General features: G+C 37.3%; 1 protein-coding gene across 1 annotated transcript in view; it reads left to right on the forward strand.

The window, feature by feature from the left end:
* KLHL2 (kelch like family member 2) overlaps nt 1–19,123 on the forward strand; it is a 60,256-nt gene that overhangs the window by 2,758 nt on the left and 38,375 nt on the right. The window contains exons 2-4 of the mRNA XM_051618232.1: nt 278–403; nt 4,445–4,551; nt 9,170–9,291. Coding sequence (XP_051474192.1) covers nt 278–403; nt 4,445–4,551; nt 9,170–9,291 — 355 coding nt within the window. The remainder of the gene's footprint in view (nt 1–277; nt 404–4,444; nt 4,552–9,169; nt 9,292–19,123) is intronic.

Consider the following 19,123-nt stretch of genomic DNA (forward strand, 5'->3'; position numbering starts at 1 on the left):
ATATTCGAGGGCATTATAATATTTTTTTCTTTGGTGGAGACTACTGTTAGTCCCGAGTCCCCCTGTCAGCCTCACTAATGTTGGCCACCAGTTATCGCTTCCTTGGGAATTCTACCTACTTCACATTTTCGGTAGGAAAACCACAATTGCTTTGAGTAGAGAATAAGTTGAAGTGCAAACCTTCTCCTCAAGATGTAGGTGGAGAAAATAAGAGTGACAGAACTGGAGGCCAAACAGAAATATTAACTATCCTTTTTTTCCCCCTCTCTCTTTCTAGATGCACCAAACTTTGCCATCAGAAGCCCTTGGATCTGAAAGATGATAACACTGAAATTCACTGTCCTGTTACAGTAAACCCATGGCACATGAAGAAAGCTTTTAAAGTTATGAATGAATTAAGAAGGTATTACTTCACTATATACATCTGCCTGGATTCCCTAATACTTTAATTTGTGTTCATTACATTAATAAAATTTGTTTATTAAGAACAGGCAATTCCAAAAGCGTAGCTGATGAGAGGGATTAAATATACAATGAAGTGATAGCTGAATTATAGTACTGTGATGATAGCTGTAGTGTGTGCAGTATGTTTTTGCCTCTCTTTAGTTATTCAAAACTAGGTTTATGAGACTTGAAGAATACTTAAGAGACTGTATTTAAGGAGTTGCAGCCACTGATCCTGTCTTGTATGTAATTGATCCTGGGTAGATGAAAAGTAACTCTTCAGTTAAGTCTAAGACTCTTTATATGCCAGTTTTTAATTTATGTGATAGGCTATGAAATGGAAAAATGTGAACATTTTCTATTCTGGAGACATAGGTCACAGTCTAACAAATGTAAACTAACTGACAGTATGCTTTATTTTTTTAGTAATCTTTTGCTTGCCCACTGGAAGAAACTGATGAACTCCCAAATCAAATGTTGAAAGTAACTTTTCTCAATAAAGTTTTGTAAGACCTTGAGAAAACCACCATCAGTTTCAGCAAAACTGGGAGACTTGAGCTGATGCTGTTCTTAGCACCCATATTGATTTATTTTCTACATATGAGTAGGTGAGATGGTATTGAAAACTGTGACAGCTAGTAATTAGAGCTCACAACTGAACTCTGGTAATTAGAACTTGCAGCTATCACTGACAGTAATTCAGCTTTATAGCTAACAGCAAAAATGGAGAAATTAAATAAATAAAACAGTTCTGTAGCACAAACAATACCAGAGGGTGTGAAAATCCTGTAGTCCTTTGTTATTTCCCATATAAGATTAAAAACTAGAGAGGCTTCACCTGAAAAAAAGACAGCAACTGATACCCTATTAAAGTATGCCTGTGCCTTTGATCTTCACTGCTCCGTATGGGTAAATCTTTAATACTATGGTAGATACTATGGTCTGATCAATGTATTTATCTGGCTGTGACAGTTTGCGGTGTACTGGAAAATAATATGCTGACTAGAAATGACTTAAATCCAGCTCAAAGACGTACATAGTCTGAGGACAAAGGAATAAGAGCAGAGAGTAGTTTTCTAGTATGTTAATAGCCTAGTTAGCTTATGCTGGAAGAATTTATACCTGTTGCTTCATCTTATGCCTGTGGCTTTTTCAGGGATCGCAGTAAACAGATTCAGTGTCTCAAGGAGTGTAATAGAGCCTGGGTAGAGCCAATAGTCATAACTTCCAATGGATGAGCAAGAGTTTAGATGAAGAAACAGTTTCCCATAATGAATTTTACAACAGTTCCAGAAGTCAAGAACCTTACCTGCATTTTGCTGTGTTGCAAGTAAAAGATATATGGTTTTCCTGCAGAGTGCATTGTTGAAGGCTGTGGATTATTTTCAGAACATACTTTAGTTTCTATGGTTACTTAAATTTGAATTGCTGTAGAAACAATTTGAGCAATTTTGTCTCACATGCATAAATAGTTAAAGTTGGAACAGGAGGAGTGCCCTGCTTAACTGTAGTTATTATTTAATATGATACTTGATGTAGCAATGTTTATACTGTTTAAGCTGAGTACAGCTTTTAAAATGGTAAGTGCTAATTAGATAAGATTATAAACATTACTATTTGCATTTGTTTGTTTGAAAGAATAAAGTGAAATATTTTAGAAGTGTTTCAGACTTCATTGCTCTATGTGAAGACCCAATATTAATCAAGTAAATGATATTTTTTATTTCACTGACTACATTTTTAGGGTGGTTTCTACTCTCAGTTCTATTCGTTGGTGTCGCACAAGCAGATAGTTGTCAGAGGTATACTCTCTAGAAAAAGGATAAGTAGTGAAGAAATTATCTGCTTAAGCATCTAAAATACATTGGCTTTAAAATGCTTAAATTTATGAGTTTATATTATACTTTTGGCTGCTGTCAGGTTGCATGGTTCTGTTAAGCTCAGAAGAGTTTTTTTCTGAGCTTTCAAATTTTGACGAATTTGAGTAATTTTGTCCTTGGTAGTTTTTGTCATTTCATTACTCACCATCACCTCAACACTGAGTCAGAGAGATCATTAGGATAGCTAATTAGTTCTTGACATATGAAGAAGTTACCCTATGATGCCTGTCTTTCCTCTTCATTATAATTTGCTTTTAACACATTCTTTTGACCTTACCTGTATTTGTTAAAATCCTCATTCTTGCAAACAAGACTTTACCAAAATCTTTTGAAGATGTGGGTGCTGGCCTTTCTCTAGATAAACCAATGAATAATAACCTGGAAGCTGGTAAACAGTTGTTCTTAAATCTATAATTTTAAACCCCCCCCCCCCATTTCTCATTTCCTTTACCACGAGGTTGTACACCCCACAGCTCTATTCATTCGGTCACACGACACAGGCAAATTAGTAGGATACTGCTTCAGAAAGCAAGCTTTTCCAGAATAAATTGGTGTGCCCTTCATGAAATGAAGGTGATGAGTTGCTGTGTAAGGTACAAGGTGCTTCCAGCAGAGAACATTAAATGTATAAGCTTGTTCCTTTATTTAGTAGTTTATTTAACTTGTCAGCTTTGTAGTAATGCACAGCCTATTCATTCACCTCATGCAGTTCCAGACCAGAGATGTATCTGGACAACCTCTAAGTTACTATGTCTATAAATGTGCAGTGTAATTAATTAGTCTGAGTTTTGCACTGCTATAATTCTGTTGCTTCTGGCTTCAATGTTATCTTGGGTATTTCTGTGCAGCTAAGTATGAAACCTTTTGTTCCTCTTCTCAGGGTAAGTGCAGGTGTCTGAAGAAGCTGGGTATCTGATGACTATTTATGCAGCTTTCTGTTTTAATTTTTATATAATAAATGTAATGGTTGTTTTCAAGCTCCTCTGAATTGTCTGTTTCATGTGGGTATGGCCATTACCTTATACATCTTATTTTATAATAATCATATTGCAGGCTAAACTTAAGAGATTTAGATAGTTACTGTAGGTATTAAGAGCTGAAAGGGGAAAATATTCTAATTCCAGGATTGCAGTATGGCCCCAAAGGTTAGTTTTGGCCACCAAAATTTCTGATGTGTGTCCTCCACAAGGCCACCTTACTTGAGGCTGTGCTCAAAGAAATTGGATGATGGCAGAGGCTGAGAGATCACGGATTTTTCTTTGGACAGAGGTGAATATTGTTTGTTTTTGTTTTGTTGGGTTTTTCCCCCCTCTTTTTTCCATCTAGAAAATTGGATTATAAAGAGTACATGGTGTGGTGGGCTTAACTGGAAAGAGTATACCCAATTGCTATTGCATTGGAAACACCTATATTAGGAGTGATTATAAATGTTACTTTATTGCAACAGAGAGGGAGGAAATTTGTATTACAGTTGCAAAGGACAAGAATAAAAATGGGTGTAATTAAGTTAAAAAGGCAGGAAAGATACAGAATTAACCATAATAAATTCAAAACTGATCAGAGTAGAAGAAATAGTTGCTATTGTGTGCATGGGCCGTGTATCAAAAATGCTTGGAAAGCAATAAATATAGACATGATAGAGTAGAGATTTTGAACAATTAAGAAGGCTTGAGCTTCCAGTGCAATGTGACACCAGCATCACTTCTGAAGTTTGGATTCTTTGTTATCTGTAAAGTCTCATCTTTTACCTCAGTTTTTTAGTGTTTGTGTATGTCAAATTCTTTTTACTGTCATAGTTATTCAAAGAGGCCCAAACTTCCAGTGAGAAGGTTTATAAATTGTGCTGACACAAATTTTGGTTATTCAATGCAGAAAACTTCTGTGCAAGAAGTTGTAATTCGGTTGTTTGATTTTTCGACAGTTCTGTGTACTCAAGCACCATCTGCAATCCACCTGAGTAATAGCCATGTGGTCGTGTAATGCATTTAAAAACAATGCTTCATCAACATTGTCTGCCTGCCTCTTTTGAGGGCATGGGAAAAAAATTGTGTGTGATATTAATATGCTTTTCTGTTGTAGTTCACTTACGTGAAATTGCCTTCTCTGATATTTCTAAATAGTCAAAACTTGCTGTGTGATGTGACCATAGTAGCTGAAGACATGGAAATTGCAGCGCATAGAGTTGTGCTAGCCGCCTGCAGCCCCTACTTCCATGCCATGTTTACAGGTACCAAATGTTTCAATACTTACTATGTTCTAATCCAATCCAACTGTACAAAGCACAAAATTAAATTATTTTTGCTTTCTAGGATCTTGTTTAATTTTTAGATAAGCCAATCAGAACATTTGGGTTTCTTAATGATTTTTTTTACAGTCTAAGGCCATACTGGTGACTTTTCTTTGTGAGCGTGATGAATGCTTTAAAAAGTGTCCTTAATTTAAACAAATTTATATCTTAAGTAAGCCAGGAATAGTAGAGTTCTTATAACCTTTAAGGCTCTAGTAATTTTACTTGTCCAAAAGAAGGTTAAAATTACTTTCATGTTAATTTTGGAGCAAATTGTCCATTAACAACTAATGCTGCTACATTCTTCAGACCCTGAGTACTCTAGGCTGTTAGTAGCTACGAAAGCTTTCTGTGGCTTTGGCAACCTATAGCTGGAATACGTGTTTTGGTATTTTTAGGGTAATTCTCTGTGACAGATGTACTCTGCATCATTGCCACAACTTTTCTGTGCAGGCTTGATTCTGCCTCTGCTTCCTCTATGCTCTCAGAGTTACTGCTTTGCTGCTGTAACAGGAATACTGAGGGCTTGTGAGGCTAAGATAGGTTCAGGGTCATAGGAGCACCCAGCTCAATTCCTGGGCTCTAGGTTTAATTCCATATTGGTTGTAAATCACACTGAAATTATGTGGCATTTGGTGTCAAAGTGAGAATGTTACTAAATGCATATAAAAATTAATTTCTGAAGTTTTGTCTGTTCCTTCTCAAATCTCTTGCTGGTTTGGTAATGTTGACCGAAATGAAAACAATTCTCTGCAATATATTACTTCTGACTACTAGCTCAGATGGAGGCAGAAATGTGACTCTTGGCCTGCCAATATAGAAGAAAATTGGAGTTTTAATAACTTTAATTGTGTGCAACTGGAAGACTGATGGTATTTTAAATACTGTTGTATCCTGGAGAAGCAGCTGATTATTCTTGATCTTATATGCAAATATTTTGACACAACCAAACCTAGAAATGGAGTCACTACTAGCAGCAAAAATGCTTTACAGTTGTGTGTAAAATTAAATACCTGTTTCTTTAGTAATTCTTTGAGTTTGCATTTGCAACTGAGACAAACATTCCAAGTGACTGATACATTCTTCTTCATTTTAACTTCAAAGAAAGCAATAAAAATTAAAACAGCTGCTTCTACAGTTCCTTTTTATCACCTTAGTAACAGAGAAATACAAGCCTCTTACATGAGTTCTGAATTAAAGACAAGCTGTTGTTGACTGTGACATTGAAAATATTCTTCATTCAGAGTGTAAGTTTTATATTCTGTGCCAGTCAAGACATTTCTGCTTGACCGAGCTGCCCTTTCCATGGAGAAGTTTATGACTTGTTAGGAGTGCTGGTACAGTGGTGTCTGTGGCTTCTCTCCAGATGGAATCACTCAAATCTTGGTCCTTGCCTTGCTTCAGTCCCTTTGAGGATTTTTTGCTTGTTTTATGTTTTTAAGTGTAGATCATGTTTGCCCCTCAGTGTGTGAGAGGTGGGAACACTCACCCAAATAATGGGTGGGAATCGTTTAACCCACACATCTGTGGCAGTGTTTGGGTAGTTGATGAACCAAATTGGTGGGAGGTTATGTAAAGTTGAGCTTTAGCTTAAAGATTTATCAACAGATTTTATACTACTATCATAGGCTGCTTTTCACCAGGGCTGAACTGTGGTGTTGGTGCGTTTCAATCATTCCCCACAGAAAAAATCCTGAAGTTCGCAATAATTATCTCCATGAACCCTGCAATTCACACTTCTCAGGTGGATTTGTGTTCCCATGAAGTAATCTGCAAGTTCAGATAAGCTAATTTGATCCCTTAACCAGCTACAACCAAATGGAAAAGTATCTTCCTCCATCCAGAACAATACAGTGATTAAAAGGACAGTAAAAGAATTGCACTTTTATGCTTCAGTGTTTTTTCTTGACTAGAAATTAGATGTTTATATTTGGACACATTTACACATTACTTCCATCTTTCTCTGAGTCATGAGGTGCTGACTGCTATGCAGGATGGGATATGGCATTAACTGAGATCAAACCCTCTGCCTGGGTTTTTTTCTGTTTTCATTTGTTGCAATGGTAGAAGTAATTTTATTAAATACTGAGAAAGCAAAAGTTACTGCCTCTTAAAGTTAGTAACAATTGTAAGTAGAGAGGAAAAAAACATTAAACATCTGGGACTATGTTACCAGGAATAATTCTTCCTTCTACATGCAGCCAAAGTCTTCAGAAATATATATTGTGATCTGAATTAAATACACTTAAATTTTTAGAGGAAAGGATTAGAAAACATTAGTGAAAGGACACTTCAGTTGCCCTACAGCCTGTCTTGGGACAAGGTTTAATTTTCTCTTCTACCAATGCAGTTACCCCTTGGGACCCTGTGGTGTTCACTTCCATTCTCCATTTGTAAAATTCTGTTTTTAAAAAGAAAAAAGCCTCCCTTATGTTACTTTGTGAGAAATCATGCAAGCTTTTTAGATAGCATCTTAGTAACTTCTATTCAGCTAGGGACCCCATGGAGTTCACTTCCATTCTCCATTTGTAAAATTCTGTTTTTAAAAAGAAAAAAGCCTCCCTTACGTTACTTTGTGAGAAATCATGCAAGCTTTTTAGATAGCATCTTACTAACTTCTACTCAACTAGTGCTCTGCTGTTCCTGTTGAGGAAGTTGGATCAACTCAGTGCTTTCCTTTCTGTTCACAATATGCTTTCCTGCCACTAACAACTCTGTGGAGATATGTTGGTGCAACTTCTCAGTCACGAATCAAGTTCTTCAGCAGGTTGGATTCTAGACTGAGACCCCCTAGTGAGGGAGTCTATGGTTTCCTGCATGTGATCTGTCAAAGAAGGCTGGATCACAAGAGGACTGATCTAGAATTGTATTAAGACTGCATGAAAGCATGAAAGGTAAAAGCAAGTCTTTGCTTTTGGTTTTGTTTTTTGCATATTCTAGGCTCTCTTGTTAAACAGAGAAGGTGCCTATCCATGGCTCTAGAAGCCTTGACACAAAATCTGAAAACAAACCTAATGTGCTTGCAGAATATCAAACTCTGCTCTCCCACACACACGCTCTTCCCAAAGGACCACCTCCACAGCAGCTTGCATAATAAATAGCTTGCAGCATGCACGCTCTGAAGATCAATAGGCTTACTCTGTGTCAAACTAGAAGTAAAAACCTGGAATACAGGACCCTGCAGATAACACACTGCATTCATTCTTCAAAGGTGTAGGGATATGTTTCAGAAGAGCAGGTGAAAAAAAAGTTATGCAGGGGCTGAATTTTGCTAGTTGGTGTAGTTCATCATTGGTTTCTGAGATGCAGCGTGTGTTGCCATTAAGTAGCAGCACGTTGCTGTAGGTGGTCTTCTGCACTTCCTACCACTTAAAGGGTTACTTAAAATGCCATTCCTTACCCGTTAGCTAAAAAAAACCCATAAGGCATAAATAAGAATACATTCCTCGATGATGATCCCTTTGCCAAATGGACTGGGTGAAATTTGTTGTTTGGCAGCAATCATGGAGACCACAGGGTAACAACAAAAAAGTGTATGTACTTCATAAGGATATACCAGCAATGATAAGCATCTTCTGATTTGCTTTCTCCATCCTGTCTACTTCTTTTGTTACCTCATCAATATCTTTATCTCTAGATGCTTAGGGGAAAGAAATAAGAATACATCCTTAGAAGAATAAGAAATGAAGGTACCCAGAGACTGGGATATACTCTTCCAAAGTAAAAGTTTATTTATCTACCAACATAGCTGGTGTAGTTCAGTTTAGCTTCTCAGTGCAAATTAATGCAAAAAGGGTTAGAAGACCAGGATGACCAGATGTGCGGTTGGTAGTCATGGATAAGGTTATAATCATTATTTGAAAATCCATCCTTGGGCAATTATTTCAGATATAAACAAAATGTTTCATGTTGAGAAACATATTATTTTAGAAGGCGGAAGCTGTTTTGCAGGTCTTTCCATGAAGATCAGTTGTGGCATATGGCCATTATGTCAGCCTTCACAAAATGAGATTCAACAGGTTTTCCCTTGCTTACCGTTTTATTTCTAGTTTGATTTTTAACTGTTAAGATCTGTAATGGATGTGAAATTGCTAATGGAGTAATAAATAGGCAAGCTCATAAATATATATGTTAATTCTTCTCTGGGGTTATAACTTTTTTTTTTTTTTAAGTAAAATTACTCCAGACTGCCTTTGGAAAGCTACTTTGATTAAGAAATTAATAAAGCTAGAGTATTTCAATAGCTTGCTTTGCCAGCAAAATATTTCTGTATGCATTTGAAGAGTCTTATTTAGATCTGATATCAATGTTTTCTTGCTATTGTACACTGGAGAAAATAGATGACTTGCAAACCTAGGTAGCATTTGCATGATGGCAACAGCAGTCTTCCTTTCTCATTGGAAGGAGAAAGAAAAGAAATGAAATTATTATTATAAAAGCTGTTTTACTGTCACAACTGATGGTATGCAAAAAGTTCTGCATCTGGCAGAAGCAATTACTATCAAGCTTTCTGCTGCATTTCTATCTCATTTACTTGACTAATAAACTGTGTTTATAGGTGAGATGAGTGAAAGTCGAGCAAAGAGAGTTCGAATAAAGGAAGTCGATGGCTGGACTCTAAGGATGCTTATTGATTATATTTACACCGCTGAAATTCAAGTTACAGAAGAAAACGTGCAGGTAAGAGTGAGAATATTTTCTGCAATAAAAGAGATGTAATGTGTAGATTCAGTTATTTTGTCAGTTAAGTTCAGCTCTGACATGGGAAATATTATCTGCAAACTGGAATTTTTCCAGACCTTGTGCTTAAAAGCAAGTAGTTGTGCTTTTAAAATTCTGTTTAAATTCAAAGATTATTGAAGTAAATGAAGAATCAGTTGAGTTTAATGAGGTTTGGAACTAAACCTTATATAATACAATAAAATAGATGGTTTACTCTGCCTAAAATTAATGCTGTCAGCCACCTCTGTACCGCCCCCTCTCTGATACTTTAGTGCAATTTGTATAAACAAAGTAGGTTTGCTCCTAAATCTGAAACCATGTTCTCCAATTAAGCTTTCCTATTTGTTTTACTACATTTTTTTTCCTGCTAGCCTGCAGAATAAATTACTTTCTCCTGCCTGGTCTCTGTGCCTTACCGGTTGCCATTTGTGCAGAAATTTTTAGGTTCTACTGGTTTTTTGGTGTGTTTTTTGTTTGTTTGTTTGTTTGCTTAGATCAGCCAATATCTAGCATGAAGGCTTTGCCCATCCCACACAAACAGAGCTAATCAGTTTTCTAATTGGTTGTACCTTATGCTGAAACCTCAGTTAGAATAGAACAACCACTAGCTTAGAAAACCTTGCTTCCTGCCTTTGTTTTCTAGCCACAAATCCTGAAAATGGATAGGGTAGATTTCCTTACTACTATTTTTTGAGATTTGAGCATAGATTTTTTGTAAATTTAAAACTAGTTGCCTAACAGACTTAATGTATTTATTTTTAAATATGTATATTTCATTCCTGTGTTTTTCTTCTTCTATACCCTTGTTTCTGCTCTTGCCCTATGTCAGATTACTTGCAGTTATTTTGCTCCTTCTGCACGAGATGAAGGCATGTTGCTGTATTTGGCATTGTAAACTTGTGTTGCAAATGTGTATTCTAAAATGAATTGCTTTTATTGGGCATTAGGCTGAAATTATACCTTGTTACTGGCTGCTCAATCTGATGTGGGCACTATTAGTTTTAGCCATGCTTGATTGAAGGCCTAGAAATGAGAAATATTGCTAACTTGAAACAAAATATCCTATTGCTAAATCTTACATAGGTTAGGTCACACCATAAATCTTGTAATTCTGCCAGATTAATTTATTGTAAACTACTTGTTAAGGAACTGTTTACTTCTCGTCCGATGATATGTGTATGTAGTGAAGACTGTCTGAAATAATGTGATGCCTTGCCAGTCTGGTGGTTGCACAAATCTCTCTTGTCACTGTGGAAGATCTTGTGCAAAATTCAGAGGTGTTGGAGATTCCCTACTATACCTCATCTTGCTTCTGCTGGCTTTTCATCCTTGAAGCAGAATATTCTGTCTTGTTGGCACACCTTAATGACCTTAATCTTGTACTTCTGATGCAGAATACCAGACTGGACTTCACAGGCAGCCTACTGTGTTTGGACTGTAGGTGTTGCCAAGTGGATATGGTTTAGCTCATCATTGGCACTATTAATTCTTCTGTTTTCATGGGGAAGAAAAGCCAGTGTTAGGTTTCTTCCTCATACAGGAGTCATTAAAGACCAGAAAACCTCCAGGTTGAAAGTTCCTGAGTCTCACAGGGCTTTCATTTTCACAGCTCCAGATTATCTGTCTGAAGAGATATCTGATGATGTTGGGGATGGTAACACTGATATTGTAGCCTGGTGAGTGATACTACAAGTTAGCAGTTACTTATGTACTGAGAAAATAGGATTTTAAGTGGATTTGTATTTTTTGGTATTTAGAATCATAGAATCACAGAATGGTTAGGGTTGGAAGGGACCTTAAAGATCATCAGGTTCCAGTCCCCCTGCTATAAATAGCAGGCTCATGTCTAGCTTCTCATCTACTAACACTCCCAGGTCCTTTTCCTCAGGACTGCTCTCCAGCCATTCTCCCCCCAGCCTGTATTTGTGCCTGGGCTTGTGCTGACCCAGGTGCAGGACCTTGCACTTGACCTTGTTGAACTTCATGAGATTGGCACTGGCCCACCTCTCCAGCCTGTCAAGGTCCCTCTGGATTGCGTCCCTTCTCTCTTGGGTGTCAGCTGCTTCACAGAGCTTGGTATTGTCAGCAAACTTGCTGAGGATACACTCAATCCATCTATCCCAACAAAGATGTTAAACAGCACTGGTCTCAATACTGACCCCTGAGGAATGTCACTTGTCACCTGCCTCCACTGGGACACTGAACCATTGACCACAACTCTCTGAGTGCACCCATCCAGCCAATTACTTATCCACTGAGTGGTCCATCTGTCAAATCCATGTCTTTTCAGTTTGGAGACTAGGATGTCATGTGGGTCAGTGTCAAATGCTTTGCACAAATTCGGGTAGATGACGTCAGCTGTTCTGCCAATATCCAACATCTGTCCACAGATGTTGTCATAGAAGGCCATCAAATTGGTAAGGCATGATTTGCCCTTAGTGAAGCCATGTTGGCTGTCACCAGTCACCTCCTATTTTCCATGTGCCCCAGCAGATTTTCCAGGAGGATCTGTTCCATGATCTTGCCAGTCAGTGAGGTGAGACCTACCTGTCTGTAGTTCCCCGGGTCTTCCTTTTTCCCCTTTTTAAAAACAGGGCCTATGTTCCCATTTTTCCAATCAGCAGGAACCTCACCAGACTGCCATGACCTCGCAAATATGATGGACAGCGGCTTAGCAATTTCATCTGCCAGCTCCCTCAGGACCCGTGGATGGACCTCATCAGGTCCCATAGTCTTGTACACCATCAGGTTCTTTAGATGGTCACAAACCTATTCTTCTACAGTGGGGAGTACTTTTTTCTCCGAGACCCTGCTTTCACCTGCTGTGGCCTTTGCGATGAGGCTGGAGCACTTGCCAGAGAAGACTGATGCAAAGAAGTCACTGAGAACCTCAGCCTTCTCAATATCCTGTGTAGCTAGGTCTCTTGTTTCCTTCAGCAGAGGGCCTGCATTTTCCTTGGTTGTCCTTTTATGCCCAACATGCCTATAAAAGCTTTTCTTACTGCTCTTAACATCCCTGAAAATATTTAATTCTAGCAGGGATTTGGCTCTCTTAACCTGATCCCTAGCTGCTTGGACAACCTCTCTGTAATCCTCTCAGGGTACCTGCCCTAGCTTCCACCCCCTGTGTGCTTCCTTCTTAAGTTTGAGCTTTTCTAGGATCTGCTTGCTCATCCATGCTGGCCTCCTGGAGTTTTACCTGACTTTCTCTTATTTGTGATTGCATCGCTCTTGGGCCTGGAGAAGGTGATCCTTAAATATCAGCCAGCTTTCATGGGCCCCTCTTCCCTCCAGGGTGTTATCCTGTGATACTCTCTTGAGCAGATTGCTGAAGAGGTTGAAATCTGCTCTCCTGAAGTCAAAGGTAGTAGAATAATATTGTCTTTCAAACTTTTTCATATTTGGGCTAATGTGCTAAACTGGAGCTTCAGCTTGTAGGTAGCTGGTTATGATTCTTATTTTGATACACTTAATGGAATTTCAAGTATGTTATTCTGTCTCTTCAGGTTATATGTAGTAAGAATTGCTATTGAATTAATTTTTAATACATGATTCAATATTGGTTTGAAAAGGGTGTGAGTGCCTCATGTTTAAGTCATGTAGAAGTGTGAAGTATCTTTGGTATTAATATAGCTACATTATATATTTATGAAAACTAATTATAAATGATGGCTTAACAGTATAGGCAAACTCATTGGACTTTCTCAAGAGGCAGGTAACTATGAGCTTCTTTTATTAGTATCTTACTCAATCTAGATGTGGACAGGAGATTGCATCCTTACTATTCCTTTGCAGCTTCTGAGTAAGAGCTGTTCATTTCTGCTTCCCACATTCTCACCTGAATGTTTTTTGGCAAGGGTGGGGTAGGTGTAGAAAAGTCAGGTGTAATCAATGATTGAGGAGAAAAACATTCATTTAGTACATAAACTATCAACACAGGAGGCCCTCAGTATCAGTTGTTATCACTACATTAGGTAAATACAAAAGAACATTTGTTCTTTGCTTTACTTTTTGGTTCAGTAGGTTCCCCCCAACCCCCAACAGTAAGACACCTGGTATGTGAATGTGATGAAAGTACATTCTTGATTTTCTTCTAGTATTTGTCCTTGATTTAGAAAGAATTATTTTACCATTCATCTCTAATGGCATTCACTTTGCATAATGCTTTTCTTGTGTTTCTGTCATATTTACATATTATGTCACGTCTTCATTTTCAACTCTCTGCCCTTCTTTTTCTGTTTTCCTTTTTTTTTTGTGTTTTAGAAATTAAATGTCAGATTTAACACCATGTCACATTGTTCATGTTTTAAGAAGGGAACATCAAAGTTAATGTTTTCAGAAGGCAAATAAACTTCTGTGCACATCAAATGTTTTCAGTTTCCATATAGATATTAACTACACCCAGTGCACAAGGTGGGAGAGTTAGTTACTATAAGAAGCTCATGCGTGAGTAACTCTCCCACACTTTGCCTATGAATTTCACCATATATTTAGTCAGCCTTATATATCTAAGGCTGCTACTGAGCACAAATATATCAGAGAAGAAATTCCTGCAGTTATTCTTAAGCTGTGGATTTGTTATGGGCTCTAGGGGCCAGTCTGATACAATGTGAGTTGGATGTGATTGGGCTAAAAATGAGATAAAGTTGTGTTTCTTTCCTATTCGATGCTATAGTTCTCTGTTCCTCTAGGTGTGCTGATACAACTCTTTGCTGGACTGCATTATAAACCACTGAACTGATAATAAAAAAGCCAACAATGCAACACTTCCCCTCCTTCTCCCTTTTCCTCTCCCTTTCCCTCAACATATTTTTTTTTTTGTTATTCTTAACTTGGATCACTTCAAGGATCTGGTTTTATAACATGGCCCTGCCAGCTGCTGTGTTTACACAATATTGTGATTCAGTGTATAAAAGTGTGGGAATGTACACCTGTGTTGGGAGTGGACTTTACCCTGCTGCCTGGGGAAAATAGTACATGTAGCTTCATTTGGACCTCCTGATAGACATGTTATCTTGCTTTTGAACAAGAAGTGTGTGTGAGAGATAGCAGAGAGAAAATCACAAATAATGGTATTTTTACAAAGCTCCATTCTAGCATATTTTTCCCTTTAAAGAATTTTGTTAGGTACAACCAACACAAAGTCCAAAATCTTGAACAGGATTGTGTTTAATATGTATCATCTTTTGTGTTCATTTGCTGAAATTATTCAAGAATAATGTTTGCATAGTAGTAAGATTACTATAAACACATGGACACAATATGTATGCGTTGTTCCTTTGTCAGTTTTACTGTTCACACAAGTTGGCATCTAAAGTATAACAGACATGCTTGTATTTGTGTGTTGTCATGAGGCACGGGCATGGGAGTTGCCAGTTGACTGGAGGTGCTGTCAAAACAAGGTCTGAAAAAGCCACTGATTTCCCGAAGAAATCTTTAAAAAAGAAGGCCCTTATATTGTCCAAACTTTTTACTAAGGCTGTTGTTCTACAGTACAATGTTTGATAATGTGGGCTTTGACTATTTGTGCTGCATCTTGTCACGTGCAGAGTCTACTGGTTGAACAACTTTCCAGGGTTGTTGAATCCTGAAAAAGTCCTCTAGCTTGAAAATGAAGAGATATCCCACAGCAAAACACAGATACGAAGAGATATTCCCACAGCATAAGAAACAGGACATGTGCCTTTTCAGATGGTCAGCTTTCTAATTTTTTTTGTGGCATGACCCACAAACAATTGCATAGGCAGGACTGAGGGTACATTGAAGGTGCGCAAAGAAGAAAAGGGAGGTTACAGGGAATACCATGAGAGATAATTGCCATTGAACTCTGTGAAGTGAAACTGTGACTATATCGAGTTTTAGCACAGCATATTTAATCTAACAGTGCAAAATTTTAAATAATGCTTATGTAGTTTGTTCCAGTTGCTTTAATAGCTTTTCTAGTTAAAAATATAGTGTATGACTTAAATATTCTTCAGTCTGTACTGGGCCAGTTTCTGGCACTTCCTTCTGCTATCTTGTAAAGCAACTTGTTGCTAGTTTTGCTGTAATAGTCTTATGCTCTCATTGATACAATTTAATTTTTTATTTAGACTGAACATCATAGACCTTCTAAATATGATCTTGACCTTCTACACTCTTTTCATTTCACCTATATCTACTTTTTTAACATGCAATGGCCAAAATTGGACCCAGGAATCCATTGAGGCCTTTTTAGTGCAGAGTAGAGTGAAATTATCCCATGAGTGCATTACTGGGACCATTTCTTTGTCATTGGATAGGACGTCTTTTTCAGGAACACGACATTGATTCTAAGCAGTCACTTTCTCTTTATGCCAGTGGGGGGAAAGAGAGGGAGAAAATGAGAACAGGAATGTGGTGGTCATGCTGTCGGAGAAGGATCTTGTGGCTACCTTGGTAAATGCCAATTGGAGTGATTTGTTGTATTTAGGCTTATTAGCATCAGCCTTCTTATAAACCAAAACCAGAACTGTCAGAAGTTGTCATCTGTTTTACAGTAGTAGAGTGTCTTTCAATAAGTTTGGCAGGCAAGACTTCAGTTTCATAGTGGGATCTATCGGATAGAAGGAAGTGCCCAGTCTTGTTTTCAGAGTACAGGCACATGTTAAAACTGATTTAAGCCATAAACGTAACAAAATTAAATATTTTCATTTTGGAAAAAAATTAACTGTCTTTTTAAAGTCAGCAAGAACAGAAAAGGATGGCCTACTGAAAATCGTGTCAACTTATATCTGATTTGGGAATGGGAGGGCAGAGGAGAAGGAAGACACATACAAGTATTAAAACAAAAAAATGTTTGAAAGAAATATGTATAATATGTATAATATCTTTTGAAGACTTCATTACACAGAATTAGAATGTAGAAGAATGAATAATCCAGACTTCTTTCTGTTGAGGAGGAAAAAAAACAACCCAAGAGACCACTGAGGTGTAGGTGTTAGTTCCAATAAAATGTAGTAAAAATACATGTAAACATAGGATCTACACTTACCATGCCTAGTGTTTACTGGATGCTAATCTAAAGGCAAAAATAAAATTCCATGCAGGGTGTAACATTCCTTATTTGTTCTCCTGAGCATTAGGATAAGCTTAGGTCAAAATATTCAGAATAAATTGTTGTATTATAAGTGTTCTGCTTACGATGCATCATGTGCAGCTTTATGTGGGTAGAAAATGTAAAATGACCTCTGTTTAGGAGCTAACAACTTGTTCTGAAACTGTTGTATTACCAGAATATTAGATTTGATTAAAAAGTTGATTTTTCTCTCATCTGTGTCTCATGATGGTTTCAGATTCCCTGCTTCAGTACCCTTTCCTCTAAGGGATGGGTGCACTGGTTTGCAGGAGATTAATTAGAAAGGAGTTTCAAGATCCTGATAGAATTACCAGTTGAACAATTTAGTGCTTACTCCACATCAACTGAACAACAGCAGCTGTTTGTGTGTGCTTTTAACTTGAAGAAAATATAAAATTATGTAGTATAAGCCAGTTTGTAAACTCATTGCTTCACTTAGTGTTTGCCACAGTCTGAGCTTTTACATGATAAATTACTATAGTTTAAATTCCGGTAATCTTTAGAGCCATGCTGTCTTTGTGTTTGAGCTGAGACTCAAAATACTCTTAAAAATATTTTGGTGCTTGTCAAGTATTATCCTCAAAAGAAGTATTTTGTATATATATTGGTAATGAAACTAACAGTCTTAGTTAGCAACACTGTGATGTGAGAAGAGCATAAAACATGTTTTTTGAAACAGTTTCATTTTAGATATCTAACCTGGAATATTTTATCAAGAGTATCTAAAGCCTACGAGTAGATTATACCTTTGAACAGTAAAAGGCATCTCTTTTCCCTTATTGGATCAAAAGATGTCCCAAACCCTTCAAAGGGCTACATTGAATTTTTTTATGAACATAGGAAATTTTCCGGTTTAACTGCAGTAGGCTTTTCCTTTTTAGAACCAAAGGCTTTACAAATGGGTGATTGGGCATTGTAAGAGGAGGGAGTTCATTTCAGTGCGTGAACAGAGACGTGCGTTCTGTGTCCTGGAAATATGCCTGCTGCTGTGTAAGTGGGTGGAAGAGATAAAAGAAATATTTATTCAACTGAACTGAATGCTGTGAAACTTCCACTGAATCTTATAATACAGTAGATTCTGTTTTAAATATAACATATATATATATATTTATATATAACTGCTTTGAGACAGAGTAATGCTGAAATTGCTTCCATGGGAACTTGGCTGTTCTCCTTCAGAGAGCCTGTGAAAGACATTCCAGGAAAAAAATGCTACACTTGATTTAGGAACCGAAAAAGAGTAGGAAGGGAATAAGTTTGATCTTGATGTGTTTGCAGATATGCCTCTCTAGCCACCTCTCCTTTAAAGACTTCTTGATAATCAGGGGAAGTGAAACAGCTTAAGACTAAGTGTATCTCAAAAAGAGGGAGTGCTCGGTTGGCTGGACTGAGGCAATTACAGGCCTCTTGGTTGTGACCTTCCACATCACCAAGAGACCAACAGATAATACAGGTCCAGTACATCCCTAGTTGTGCAATCTACTGAAAGGCAGGGCTCCTTAAGAAGAGCTTGTCTTGAAATAACAGCAATTACTGAATGTCTTTCAAATATACTATTTTATATGCTAGACAATGCAGTTTAGTGATTACAGTATGGCTAACAATAGCCATTTTCCTGGCTAAAAGCAGTGACAATGTTATAGCAGATGCAGGTGACTTAATAAAACTAGTACTGCTGTACTAGGTTAAATTTGGCATCCCAACAACCTTGCAGACTGATTGTTGATAAAGGCTTTTTGTTTACTTTATTTGCCTCTATTTACTGACCAAAATTTCCTGGTGACAGCATTTAAAAACTACTCTTCAGAGAATACCTGCACTTCCCACTGAAGTCTTTGCTGTATTATTTATTAATTTAATACAAGTGTTGAGCTCTTAGATCTATGTTTTAAGCCAGTGGGGTTTTTTTCCCCCACAGTTCTTTGTAAAGCTCTTCTCTAGCATCTCTACGCTACTTGGACAGCCACTTTTTACAACTTTTTCACCTTGGTTTAGCTTCCAAAGTCTTTCCTGTAAAACATGGCTGCTTGTATGCTTGGTGCTGGAGACAGAATACTGGGCCATGTGAGTACCATTCTGAGCTGGTTTCCTGCTAAATTCTGAATGCTTCTTAAGAAGAATTCAGTTAGGTCAGATAATACCAATGCTATTGAATATAACTTTGTTAATTTTTTTTTTACCTTCTAGAGAGCATATTTTGGAGCAAATTAATTTGTTTCTCTTACTGCCCTTAGAAAACTGGAGCAATATTGCACTGATTTCTCTGTCAATAGCTGTAGTAGATATTTTTAATGAAAATAGCTCTGACTTTATATTAAAATTTATAATATCATTGACAGCATCTTTTGAACTGAAATCTGTGAATTGGTATTTCTTGTGACTTAAATTTAACTTGCCAGAAACTCTCAGGAAAGTATCCTCATGCAGTGCAAAGTTTTTTTTAGATAGTCTGTTAAGCCAAATCTTCATTAAAACTGTATGAACAGCTTGAAAGCTATTTTATACTTTTATTTTTCTGATCTGATACTGAATTCTGATACCCAAATAATCTACTGTAAGCTAACAGTTTGGACAGATTTTGCTGACAGCAATTAACACAGCAGCTCAAAAATGGATTTTCTGTCCCTATAAGGTTAAATAAATGTTTCTCCTATCTCTTAAGTGCGTTCAGGCATTTGAAGACTCTGATGAGCT

The sequence above is a fragment of the Apus apus genome, chromosome 4, assembly GCF_020740795.1.
Source record: "Apus apus isolate bApuApu2 chromosome 4, bApuApu2.pri.cur, whole genome shotgun sequence".
Lineage (NCBI taxonomy): Eukaryota > Metazoa > Chordata > Aves > Apodiformes > Apodidae > Apus > Apus apus.